At 41.9% G+C, this 13566-nt stretch overlaps 1 protein-coding gene across 1 annotated transcript; it reads right to left on the reverse strand.

Moving 5' to 3' along the window:
• Positions 1-251: 251 nt before the first annotated feature.
• LOC146680596 (frizzled-7-A-like) lies at positions 252-4902 on the reverse strand. Its single transcript, XM_085447816.1, has one exon. It carries the CDS (start codon positions 4841-4843, stop codon positions 3182-3184), a length of 1662 nt encoding a protein of 553 aa, XP_085303942.1. The 5' UTR covers positions 4844-4902; the 3' UTR covers positions 252-3181.
• Between the last annotated feature and the right edge of the window lie 8664 nt (positions 4903-13566).

The following is a 13566-nucleotide window of genomic DNA, read 5'->3' on the forward strand; positions in this document are numbered from 1 at the left end:
AGCAAATCGACCATGACACTTAGACTTTCTATGATTATTCAGAATCATTTCATGAAAGGAGCCAGTTAAGATGGATCGGGCATCTAACACCGGGAGGAGGCCCTGGGGTAGACTCAGGATGCACTGAAGAGATTATCTTGGCTGGTCTGGGAACGCCCGGACATGCTGGAGGAGGTGGTCGGAGAGAGGGAAGTCTGAGCTTCTCTGCTTAGACTGCTGCCCCCGCAACCCGGGGAAGAGCAGAAGAAAATGGATGGATTCATAGCTGGATGGATGGAATTTCATGTATCAATGGGTTCTTTTCAGAAGTTACAAACTTGAGCAATTTATTCTGAAAAACTCTACGAGCTGAAGACAGGTAACCTCACAGAAATACAAACATGATGCTTGTTAAACATAAATACATTTATAAACATGACACTGTTATAAACACTTTCCTGAACCACCACATCCAGCCTCTTATAATGCTGATTTTAAAATACTTTGACTTTTATCTTAAGCCTTAAATAATGCTGAACTCAGTTACATTTATGATATTCTCTCACTTCTCGTCCTGGACATCAAAATTCCTCAGAGAGAAAAATTATGGATGTAGCTTTTTGCTGCTGATGTCTCAAAACTGTGAAACAGTAAACCTGTAAAAATAAATACTTTTAAGCCATTGGTTCTGATATGTTTTCTGATGGGCTGAAGGTCAAATAAAATAGCAGCGATTTGATGAATGAATTACAAATCAGACAGGACAGAGTTTCTATGAGAGTTACAGCAAACTGCAAAAACATAGTTGCAGGTGATAATTATTGTGCTCTGGAACTCCTGTTTTTAAATTTCATGTGAACTAAGTGCTGTGGAGACATTTTTAATGGTAAAAATGTTTTCTGCTGTGAATTTGGTGAGGTGACTGGAGAGCTCTATGAATTATAGGTCTGTTTTATTAACACTTTATTAAAGGCTTTCCTATGACTGTAACTTCTACACATCTAATTACTATAATGTGACGTTTCACAGGGCACCATGGGTCACTAATCATGATTTACTGAAGCCATGATGTCCTAACCTAATGTCCAAATTAAGAGAGATTCGTTTTAGCATAAAATTATTAAAATCATGATTAATTACAGCAGCAGCACGGCAGCATGGTGGCACGGTGGTTAGCACTGTTGCCGCACAGCAAGAAGGTCCTGAGTTCAATTCCACCATCAGGCCGGGGTCTTTCTGTGTGGAGTTTGCATGTTCTCCCCGTGTTTGCGTGGGTTCTCTCCGGGTACTCCGGCTTCCTCCCACTGTCCAAAGACATGCAGCTTGTGGGGATAGGTTAATTGGATAATCCAAATTGCCACTAGGTGTGAATGTGAGTGTGAATGGTTGTCTGTCCCTATGTGTTATCCCTGCGACAGACTGGCGACCTGTCCAGGGTGTACCCCGCCTCTCGCCCTATGACAGCTGGGATAGGCTCCAGCGCCCCCCGCGACCCTGAAAAGGATACGCGGAAGCGAATGGATGGATGATTAATTACACAAAAATATTTTAAAATGCCTGCTATAGATAACGAAAATAGTATAAGTCTTTAAATAGTGTCATTAAAAATTATGCCTGTATATTATATTATATATTATAACAGACTTTCAAAATGCAGTATTGAGACAGACTGATGAGTCCAAAATGTCTGCATTAATAATAAGGATCACAGTTGAACTTCACACTCTTGGCTGTTGCTATATACTGAATATGATGGCAGAAAATACAACACTAATATCATGCCAGGAACTTACATTGAATCCAAATAATTGCTCTTTAAGTTTTATTTAGTTGCCAAAAACATGGAATAAATGATGTAGTGATATTCTGATATTGTGACAGCCACAATCAACACATACCGGTTAGCCTTCTATTAGTTTCCATGAACAGTGGTCTAGAATTCAGCCACATTCCCTGAATTTTTATATTATTATTCTGTTTTTGCTTTAGTCTGCCCCTCCACGCAGTTTTATTGTGTTATAAACATAATAAGTATAAAACATTTATTTAATTATCAACCCCCATATCCCAACATCAAGCATCTATAATTTTCAATTAAAAAAGTTTTGGTGCAAGGCTGTTTCCAAAGATTCAGTTTTACTGATTTTGTTGTTAAAACTTGGTCTTCCTGTCATCTCGCTGAACTAACCCTGCCACAGCCTGACGGGGAGAGTTTGTGTTTTAGAGAAGGCGACATCACATGACACCACTGTTACAGAAAGAAAAATCAAAATGACAAAAAAAAAACTTTTTTATGTTTATTCTGCTGTTCTTATAACTGCTGAGTTTATAATTGGACTGAATTTAAATTTCTATGAATTTTACCACTCTCATTTGTAATTTTGTTGTTATTCCGACAACCTATTTCATGTTTCTACAATGTTAATATAGTAAAGCTTTCTTTGAACAAAATAGGGAAATAAATAGCATATTAAAAAAAACAACAATAACAAAAAAAAAAACTAACCACATCATCATTGATGTAGAACAGTTGGAGTCCATCCTTGGCTTTTATCTAAGGAGGCTTTTGAATGCAACACTTTTACTTGTAACGATATATGCAATGAAATGAAGGTCCAGATCAACCACCGGCAAACCAAACAAGACAAAGCAATTGTTTATAGACTAAACCATCCATAACTAATTAATGAATCTATTAATCATGAAATCAGTTACAGGGAAATTTGGAGGAAATTGTTGCCAGTATCTTTGAACAAAAATGAAATATTTAATATGAATTTAAGGCTTTTGGATCTTTTGGGAGGACAAAACACATCTTAAGATTTGGACAAATGAATCAGGTTTATCCATAGATCAAAGTGGTGTTTTGCTTTGTTTTGTTTTTTGCTTCGTTTGTTTCCTTCTTCTAAAAAAATGAGAGAGAGAGAACAGGAAACTTCCAGATCCATGGCAGACCCATGAAATAAAAAGGTCACTGAGTTTTTCAGAGGCTGATAATCCAGTTTGAGTCTGAAAAGTTAAAAAGATGAAGTGGACGTCAGATTTTCAGGAAGTTTTTTTCTATTTTATGACACAGTTTCTTACATGTATGTACACTGAGATCCAAAACACTCAAAGATCCACTGAGCACTAAACTAATGTCTCCTTTACCTCAAGTAGTCCATCAACCTCAGGCTGTTAGAGGTTTTTAATTTCTTCGGTACTACACGGTGGTTTCTCCCTGGCTGCTATTGATCAGTCTTTGATAAAAACGACGCCACGACTGTAGAGTTTTCCCTGACCAGATCCAGAACCCTGATGTTATGCCCACAATAAGGGTCATCAAGTACTTGATCATAAAGACGGTGAAGTCTGGCGTGTTTGATGCAAAGTTTGATGCTGGGCATGGCACAGCAAAGTGCTTGCAGGTCTGCATGTGCCAGGTTACCTCCCACTGCGATCTGAAGGCCTGCTCATAGAAATGGCAGGCGATGACAATGGTGGCAGGCACTGTGTACAGCACGCTAAACACACCAATTCGCACCATCAACTTTTCGAGCTTCTCGGTCTTTGTGCCGTCGTGCTTCATGATGGTGCGGATACGGAAGAGTGATACAAAGCCAGCCAGCAGGAAAGAAGTTCCGATGAAGAGGTAGACAAACAGAGGCGCCAGCACGAAACCACGCAGTGCATCCACGCTGTAGATCCCCACGTAGCAGACACCAGTGAGCAGGTCACCGTCCACCTGTCCCGTAGCCAGGATGGTGATGGTCTTCACCGCTGGCACCGCCCAGGCTGCCAGGTGGAAGTACTGCGAGTTTGCTTCAATAGCCTCGTGACCCCATTTCATCCCAGCAGACAGGAACCAAGTGAGAGAAAGGACCACCCACCACACGGAGCTCGCCATGCCAAAGAAGTAGAGGATCATGAACAGGATGGTGCAACCCTCCTTCTTGGTGCCTTGAGCCACCAGCTTGTAGCCATCCTCTTTAAACCTATCCACACACACTACTTGGTCCTCCAGCAGGAAGCCAGCGCTGTACGCCACCGCCACCATGAAATAGCAGCCTGACAGGAAGATGATTGGTCTCTCTGGGTATCGGAACCGCTTCATGTCCACCAGATAGGTGAGGACAGTGAAAAGGGTGCTGACACAACATAGAATAGACCAGGTTCCAACCCAGAGCCGCCCAAACTTTAGCTCATCCTCTTGGAAATACATCAACCCATTGGGTTTGGAGGGCTCACAGGGGGAGCCACAGTCCTTCACTCCGAGGAAGTGATAATTCAGGTAGGAGGGCACCTGGAGCTGCAGGGGGCAGAAGAAAGGCTGGTTGCCCCAAATGTATGGAGGAAAGGTCACAAGCTCAGAAAGACTTGGGGTGGGGTCCGAGGTGGGGCCCTCGGTTTCGGTGGTGTTTTGACCGACGCAGATCTCTCCTGCCCCATGGATGGGAAAGTTCTCACAGCGCAGTCTCTCAGGCCACTGGAATCCAAATTTGTTCATGAGTGCCTCGCAGCCCTGCCGAGCCCGCTCACACAGAGATCTGCAGGGAGGGATTGCCTGGTCTAGAACGGTGCAGACCGGTGCGTACATGGAGCACAGGAAGAACTTAAGGTCCAAGGAGCATTGGACTTTGACCAGAGGATAAAATTGGTGCACCTCGAGCCCGGCGTCCTCCTGGGTGGTGTGCCCCAGCAGGTTGGGCATGATGGTCTGGTTGTAGGCAATGTCAGTGCACAGGGGGATGGAGATGGGCTGGCAGAAGCCATGCTCAGGGATGGAAATTCCTCGATCATGCTGACTGTTGCAAGGCTGGAAGAGATATACCAGAGTGAATCCCCAAACCCACCAGCAAAAGGAGCAGTGTCCCCCCAAAGCCATGACAGCAGATCCAACTCCAAAAGAGTTTGATCAACTTTTAAAAGGTTTTAATAAAGGTTGCAAACACAGTGCAAAGACCCCTTTATTATTCAACTAATGTTAGAAAAAAATATTTATTCAAAGTATTTCAAAGTATAGTCCTCTCTTAGGAAAAGGTGATGGTCTGCTTATGAATCCTTTCAGAGTCATATCTCAAAGAAAAGTCCTTTCTCTCACACAATGAAGCAGTAAAACTCTCCCTGAGAGTCACCCACAGTCCAATGTGGATCAAGTAGTCTGGACTGCAGTTAAGTTTATCAGTAAATCCACAGCTTGTCCGTCTGTCTGTGAAGTTGCCAGACCTCTATTCTTTCTCCTCAGTCTGCAGGACCCTTCACACTCTGTCTGTTTCTGATGGTTTTCAGGCACCCCTCCCTCTCCCCGCTTCCCCAGCAAAAGAGCAGAGTGAGAGGGGGTTCCTTGAAACCAGCCTCCTCTGCTCCAATCACACACTTTGTTTTTTCAGGAGTCTCCTGACTGATTGGTCACTGCTGCTGAAAGGGGGCGGGGCGTTGCTAAAGGAAAGCGAGTGTAGGAATCCTGCAGAGTTTAACTGTTTCTGTTTATTTCAATGAAATAAAGAAGAAATCCTCCTGTGCATTCAAAGTCAGGTGGAAATAGTGTAAGTGCTCAGTACTTCTTGCTTCATTTTATGTGCAGATTACTGATGGCAAATTGTTTCCTAACCAAATAAAACCTTTCTATTATACTCATTCATTTAGCACATATAAAAACTAGAGTGGTTTTCAGTCAAAGCAAACTGAAAACAGAAGTATAACATAATCCTGATAGAGAAAATGTGACAAATACAAAGTATTTACAAAATAAATATTTATTTATTTTTATTTTTATATATTTTATTTATTTATTTGTTTATTTTATAGCCTTAAAATTAAAGGAGTGAAGCAAAAAATTGCAACAAAAACTTTAAAATATAACATCAATGAGTGAATATCTACAAATAAAACAAGAGTGGAAGTCTGGCTTCGGTCATTAAAAGAAATCACAAAAATATCTTTGGAAGTGATCATTCTGCACATTCATTATGTTCTTATTGAATCTTATCTATCATGTGTCTATCAGCTGCTTCTCCTCAGAGACGAATAAAGTTTCCTTTGAACCTGATTGAACCACAGCTGTGAAACAAACACAATTACACTAAAGTTAGACTCTTTATTCCCTACATTCATTTTTTCTTTTCAGTTTAACAGATGCATGAACTCTCAGACATCCTTCAACAACAAACTTTTCATCTTCTGTTCCATTTGTCTGGTTTGTAAATAGGTGACTCAATTCTGTCTTATTTTCTGCTTCTCGAGAAAAAAAACTTTTTTAAATGCGCTTGTGTCAACTGGTCATAATCTCATGTGTTTTCCTTTATAACCACCTGGACAGATCAGAACTCTCAGCAGATGTCTGCATAAGATTTCACCAAAACTTCCTGCATGTTCAAACATCTCACACATTTCTGCTGCATCTGGGTGGAAACACAAAGGACACGACCTTAAAAGTAGCTCAAACCCTTACCACACTAATAAAATGATTTAAGTTTCCAACATGTTGAGAAAAACAAACATCTTGATATCAGACTTCCTCCTTCTTTGGCTCTGCATGACTGAAACTCTTTTGTGTATTGCATGCTTATGTCAAGAGAATGTTTGTCCTACCATCAGATATTTAGTGTGTTTATGGACTCGTGAACCTTTTGGAACTCAAGAAATACCATCACTGAAACATTTGTTTATCACTAATGTTTTGTTGTATTTTGTTTTTTATTGGAGTGATAAGTGTTTCCTGTCAGGTTCCCTGAAATCCATCATGAAGACCGTTAAAGACAGGAAAAAAGAAAAAGGCAGGAACTGACAAAATGTGATGTGGAGCTAAAAAGCAGACGTGTGACATAAGAATATGGCAGGCAATTACAACACAAGACAATGTACTATGTCTTTTTAAATTTTTATTTAAAATGAAACACTACAATTTAATTTCCTCTTAGAATAAAGAATTAGTGAAAAGCAACTTTCTGTCAAAAACTGTAAATATTGTGATTATTCAGTGAAAGATTTATTAGTACTTCCATATTTTTCTTGACATTACTGCTTATTTAATTGTCCTTTACTCTTATTTTGATCGTTTTCTTCGTGTCATTGTGATCCTTCAAATTAAACCACACCTGTTATAGGAAACACAAAAACATGAAGACGATAGAAAAGCTGTAAAATGGTGTTTTTATCTCCTCCGCATCTGTTTGACCTTCATCACACTGAACTTTACTCGTCTGCTTCTCGTCTCTCTGTCAACATGTTGATCGTGTAAACCAGCTCGTGCAACAGTTGCATCAGACACAAATGCAGATGCAGCGGCTCAGCGGGAGGAACGATGGACGCATTAAGAGCTCAGGGCATCACACTTGACTCCTCCTCCCATCAAACATCACACAAGGTGGTGGTGGTGTTAGGGGGGGGGGGGGGGGTACTGCTGCTGCTGGGCTTCATCCATAGTTGACTTCACAGAGTTTCTCCAGCTGTGGGAAGTTGCTGTTTTGATTCTTACATAGGATCATTGGATTTAAACGCTAGAAAACCAAAAGTGTTTTAAAGTGAGCACCAGAGACTCACTTTAAAAAGCAATGGTGCACTAGTCATAGTGTTGTGGACTTTGATCTCAAAAATAGCATAGTTGGTGTGGTGATTAAAGCCCTAACTGAAATTTAAAAATGTATTTTTCAAGTCTTATTGCGGTTTGGGATTTTTCTTATTTAGATTTGAAATCATTTCTGTTCTCATTTTTTTTTTAAATTTTGTAATCTTTGGGCTCTCTGACACCGCTGTCAGCTTTACTTCCTGTCTTTGTTTTTCCTCCTTTGCTGACAGTCTGTCCAGCTCACATCGCTTTCACCCTTGTTCATTGAAAGACAGCTGAGCCCTGCACAATGAAGCGAGTTCAGCTACACAGAGTATCTTTCTGTTGCTGGATTCACTGACACTAACATTGCAAATCATGATAAGCGGTCACACGAAGCTTGTTACTCATTAATGCTTCTTTTGACCAGTTCCAACTTGACTCAACTCTACTCAGTTTTGGTCATTTTGCCTTACAATTGAGTACCGCCTAATATGTGTGGGGGGATTATAGCAACATCCAAAGTCCTGTGACGCCATCTGTATGATGTCAAACACAACACAACAATAGACGACTTTGAGGCAAGCAGGTATTAAAAAGGACCTGGTACCTGGTACTAGGTACGAACAACTAATAAAAAATCCTAAAAACCAGGCTGTAGGTTAACCCGAGGTTTTCCCTGTATGTTCACGTGGTGTCATCGGACAAATCAGTATAAACTGTGTGGATAAGTCTTTTTACAAATGAAGATAAATCTGGAATAGCAGAGAAAAATGAAGAGGTTAAACACACAATAGAATAGAATAGAATAGAATAGAATAGAATAGAATACTTTTATTTGTCAATTTCTTCAAATGTACTTGCCATACAAAGGAATTGAAATTACTTTTCACACTGTCCCATGCGTAGGCATTGACAACAATAAGGTGCAGATGCACAACAAAAACAAAAACAGCCCTAACAATAAGGTAATAAATAGTAATATAATAATATAAATAGTGCTAAAAGAATACTAAAAATATATATATAGCAGCAGGTGTGTGCAATTGCAATGCAAGTCAGGAATGTTTTCAGTTCTTGGTTCAGAGAGTGTTTCCTTGTTGGAGAGTGTGCGTGGGTGGGGGGGGTAGAGTCCAATCTGTCTACTATACTTCTGCCAATCTGGTGATTCTGCTGGCTGGGAGCCGGGAGGGAAGAGAGTTCAGCAGTCTCACAGCCTGGTGGATGAAGCTGTTGGTGAGCCTGGTAGTGCGGGAGCGGAGACTTCTGTATCTCTTTCCAGAGGGCAGGAGGCTGAACAGACAGTGCGCGGGGTGGGTTGCATCGTTGACAATTGTGATGGCTTTGCGGGTGAGGCGAGTGGTGTAAATGTCTTGCAGGGAGGGGAGTGGTACACCAACTATCCTCTCAGCTGTTCTCACAATGCGTTGTAGAGCTTTTCTGTTATAGTCAGTGCAGCTACCGCCCCACACAGTGATGCAGCTGGAGAGGATACTTTCAATAGTTCCTCTGTAGAATGTAGTCAGGATGGGTGGTGGAGCACTTGCCCGCTTGAGTTTGCGCAGGAAGTAGAGGCACTGTTGTGCTTTCTTGGCCAGTGATGCTGTGCTGGTGGTCCAAGAGAGGTCCTCACTGATGTGCACCCCCAGGAACTTGGTGCTGCTCACCCTCTCCACCGCAGCGCCGTCGATGGTCAATGGGGGGTGACAGGTGTGGCCTCTCTGGAAGTTGACAATAATCTCCTTGGTCTTACTGAAATTTAGCAGGAGGTTGTTGTCTCTGCACCACGTGGTCAGGAGCTCAACCTCTTTCCTGTAGTGGGTCTCATCGCCCTTGGTGATGAGCCCCACCAGCGTTGTGTCGTCCGCAAACTTGACAAGGTGGTTGGAGCTGTAGGTTGGTGTGCAGTCATGTGTCAACAGGGTGAAGAGCAGAGGACTGAGCACACAGCCTTGTGGAGCCCCCGTGCTCAGGGTGATGCTGTTTGAGACCTTGTTGCCCACACGCACCGCTTGAGGCCTCTGGCTGAGGAAATCCAGCAGCCAGTTGCAGAGGGAGGTGCTGAGGCCCAGTCTGTCCAGTTTACAGATAAGTTGTTGTGGTATTATGGTGTTGAATGCTGAGCTAAAGTCTATGAACAGCATTCTCACATATGAGTCTTTCTTGTCCAGATGAGTTAGGGCTGGGTGGAGGGCAGAGCAGATTGCATCCTCTGTGGATCGTTTCGCTCTGTATGCGAACTGGTGTGGGTCCAGGGTGGGAGGTAGGGTGGATTTGATGTGTGACATGACTAGTCGTTCAAAGCACTTCATAATAATGGGTGTCAGTGCCACGGGGCGGTAGTCATTGAAACAGGCTGGGGATGGTTTCTTTGGCACAGGTATGATGGTGGCAGTCTTGAAGCATGATGGGACAGTGGCTTGCCTCAGGGAGGTGTTAAAGATGTCTGTGAAGACATTCTTCAGCTCCTCTGCGCAGTCTTTCAGCACACTACCAGGGATGTTATCTGGACCCGCTGCTTTCCGGGCGTTGATGGTGATGAGTGTCCTCTTCACGCTGGCAGCAGACAGGCACAGAGGCTGGTCGTGTGGAGGTGGTGGTGTTTTCTGTGGGCGTGTGTTGTTCTGTGCTTCAAATCGTGCAAAGAAGCTGTAATAAGTCCTTGTAATAAGCAATACAGACTTAAAGTAACACATGTGAATGTGTGTGTGAGAGGAAAGCTCTGTATAGTAGTTTAAAAGCATGTATGAATGTGTGTGAGCACAGTAAGGCTGGAAATGATTTACTATATTAATAAAGTTTAGCCTGTTTGAGGACAGGAGAGATTAGTTTGTTAACCTCTGGTGGGGAAAGAGCAGTCTCAAGGACCAAGAGCAGGAATTTCTCAGTCCTCTGGCAGAGCAACTACAAATAGTCAGAAAAACAGTCAGAAATGAATTCCTCGGTGTGTGCCAGGTCTTTTTTTACACCCAAAATATGAATCACAAGTTCACATAATCAGTAAATCTTTTGTGCTCCCCTTGGTTAAAATATGGCAGCGTAAAAAGTAGCAGGAAGCTAATGTATTGAGCCAGCCAATCAGAGTTACTGTGGGCTGTGCAGTGAGATTTCTACATGCATGAGGTACAGAGTGGGCTTAAGATGGGTCTACAGTGACCATGTACCCACATCACGGGTTTAACACAGTTAAAAATCACTCACTGCTCAGTGCTGTTGTGTTGTTTGACTATAAGGACAGTATTATTATAATCTCTGTTGTCACTGGTACAGTGCACTCACAGTATTTTAAATTGCCTCATTAAAAAGTAACGTGCAACTTGTGACCACCACCCAGACTCTGGATCCCATCATGCTTTGCACTGAAGAGAGGACGGAGAGCAGTGCACAACAACACAAGCAGCAGCAAAGTGAATATTATTACAAAATTCAAATTTTATTTGACAGTATATTATAAAGTAGTTCTGTAGTCCTGATCAGTCTGTACAGGGAGCTGTGAGAATGAATGACTTCGGATGAAACCTTTGTGTTTAACTGATAAAAATCAACAAGATCCAGATTCTTAAAGCAGCTGTATTCCCCACCTTTTGTTTTTTGTTTTTTGTACATCGCGGCCCAGAGAAATCCATCGTTCATCTGCTTCTGTTTATGTAGGAATACAGATGTCATCTTAAAACAGAGCCAAAACACTGTAATTAATAACACTGTGAAAGTATCTGACTGAGCTTACTGCTACAGCTGAATAATTAAGGCTATTTAACTAAGCATTTCCCGGATCCCTGTGTGAGTTTAACTCAATACACATTTATAAAGCTTTATTAACACAGAGCAGTGACACAGCTCAGCTCTCCTGTGAGGAAGCTGGAGTCTTTATTTTCAAACTGTCAGATTTGTTTGGTTCCTGAGAAATTTTCAGACTTTATCATCTATATGTCTTTTTTTTGTTTGTGTGTCTGAGTCTAAGCTGAAGGACTGCAGTGTGTTCACCCCCTCCCCCCCCCCCCCCTCCTCCTGCTCTGTTTTTACTGATGCAACAAAGTGAAAGCTGTCCGACGTTCACAGCGTTGCACTACGCTCTCAAATTCACCTGATCCACTCTCAAGCTTGCCTTCTTTATTTCTGCCCCCCTCCTTTAGTGAGACCAGGGAGCCTTTACTGATGAAAAGCCACCATGTGAAGGGGGTCCCCGGGGTCCAGGGGGGGGGGGATTTCTTCACAGTGGAAGCTATGTTAAAGAGCAGAAGATATTAACATCCTATTACCATCCCATTCATACACATTAACATGACAAGCTGCCTAGAGGGGGGCCCAGAAGCACTCTGGGATGGTGGGGACAAAAGAGCTCCGCCCACAGGTCAGAGTGGCGAAGATGAAGAAGGACAGAATGGGAAGAGGACAAAGGGGAAAGTTTGATTCAGAGGATTTAACCCTTGAAACTCAGTTTAGACTCTGAATGAGAAACAAGGTTCAGATCTCAAAGGCAGAGACACAGGCTGAGGGTTCAGGTTTTTTCTTAAAATAAAGACAAAACAGAATCTGGTCATCAACGGGCTCAGAATAATACTATAGTGCATCACAGTGTGGGATATAAAAATTCAGATACAGCCACTTAAATACAGCTAACACTCTGTGGCAGCAGAAGTACAAAATAGCCAACACTGAACCTCCAGAAGCTGCTGTTCCTCTAAAATCCACCGCAGGCTCGAGCAGTGAGTCCGTCCCCAGAGACTCACAAAATAATCCTGTTTATGGTCTGCTACATAACAACTGTACATGGGGAACTTGACCCCTCTTTTTAAAAGTTTGCTTTATGACTGACAGGTGGATGGTGACACAGGCGGCTGGAGCTGCTAGCTGTCTTCTAGGCTTCGCCTGAGCTTATTGGAGTCCCTGAGCTGAACTCAGGACTGTGTTTGTGTTGTTGAAGCCTTTTTAATGCAATAATCTGACCAATAATGTTGTTGCTATGAGATTAACTGCTGTCCTCAATGTCTGAGCTCCAGTTTTGGTGAGTGAAACTCTGGAATCTTATTTGTAGGTTAACACTACGGTAATTTGCAGGTATCTGTGTCTGTTTGATGCTTCTATACAGTCTATGACTGTTCTCTCTGTGAATTTAATCAGGATACTTTATTAATCCCTAAGGAAAGTATGTAAAATCTGGGAATCAAACCCGGGACACGGCAGTGAGAGCACCAAATCCTAACCACCAGATCACAAGGGACCTCTGACAGGCTTGACTTCTTAACTTACAATGTTTTTCACTGATGGGCAGATGGTAACCTGACATATGTTAAAATGTTTGACAATAAACTAGTAGTCTTAAAAAGCACCTACTTTTTCTAACAGCTTCAGAGTGTAGCTTGATTTAGTGTTTTTACATAGAATTCAAACCCAGAACGTGAGTTCAAAGGTTTATTGAAACAAACTAAGTTTACTTTGAGCTTGATAAACTGCAGGAACCATGGAGAGAGAAAGACAAAAGGATAGAAACCGTGAAGAAAAGTGGAAACCTTATTTCCTTTGTTTCATTGAGGGTACTAGAGCAAGAATCACACAGGATAAAAACCTACCTTCATGTTCAGTGCACTGTTTGCGCTAACACACCCCAGTTTTAATTTTTATTTGCTACTTTTATTTCCTTTAAATATTTAAATCCTAAATCACCCAGTGATCTTAAATAAATCCTTAAGATTTGAATCTTCATAAATATTAATGAGTCCATAGTTGCTGCTAATCCAACAGCATTTTCTTCTTTTTCTTTGACTTGTCTATAAATGGACTATTGTTGACGCCTCAGTCCATTAAGAGACCAAGCAGCTGAGCCCTGGAGGTCAGTGCAGGTTAAAGGTCACGGCGTGTGTGTCTGTATACTATAAATCAAACTGCAGACACACAGTCACACTGAAACTGATTAGTTTTAATGTTTCTCGTGGACAAGAGTTATTTTTAAAACATGAAAATCACCAATCAAGTTTGGAATATTTACTGGACCTTCAGTCCTTAGACCTATATCAGTAAGTTCATTAACCACAACCTGTACATGGTAAATGTCACAAAAAACA

The sequence above is a fragment of the Copadichromis virginalis genome, linkage group LG23 (assembly GCF_057382275.1).
Source record: "Copadichromis virginalis isolate Kocher_CV1m ecotype Utaka linkage group LG23, C_Virginalis_male_GT1.1, whole genome shotgun sequence".
NCBI lineage: Eukaryota > Metazoa > Chordata > Actinopteri > Cichliformes > Cichlidae > Copadichromis > Copadichromis virginalis.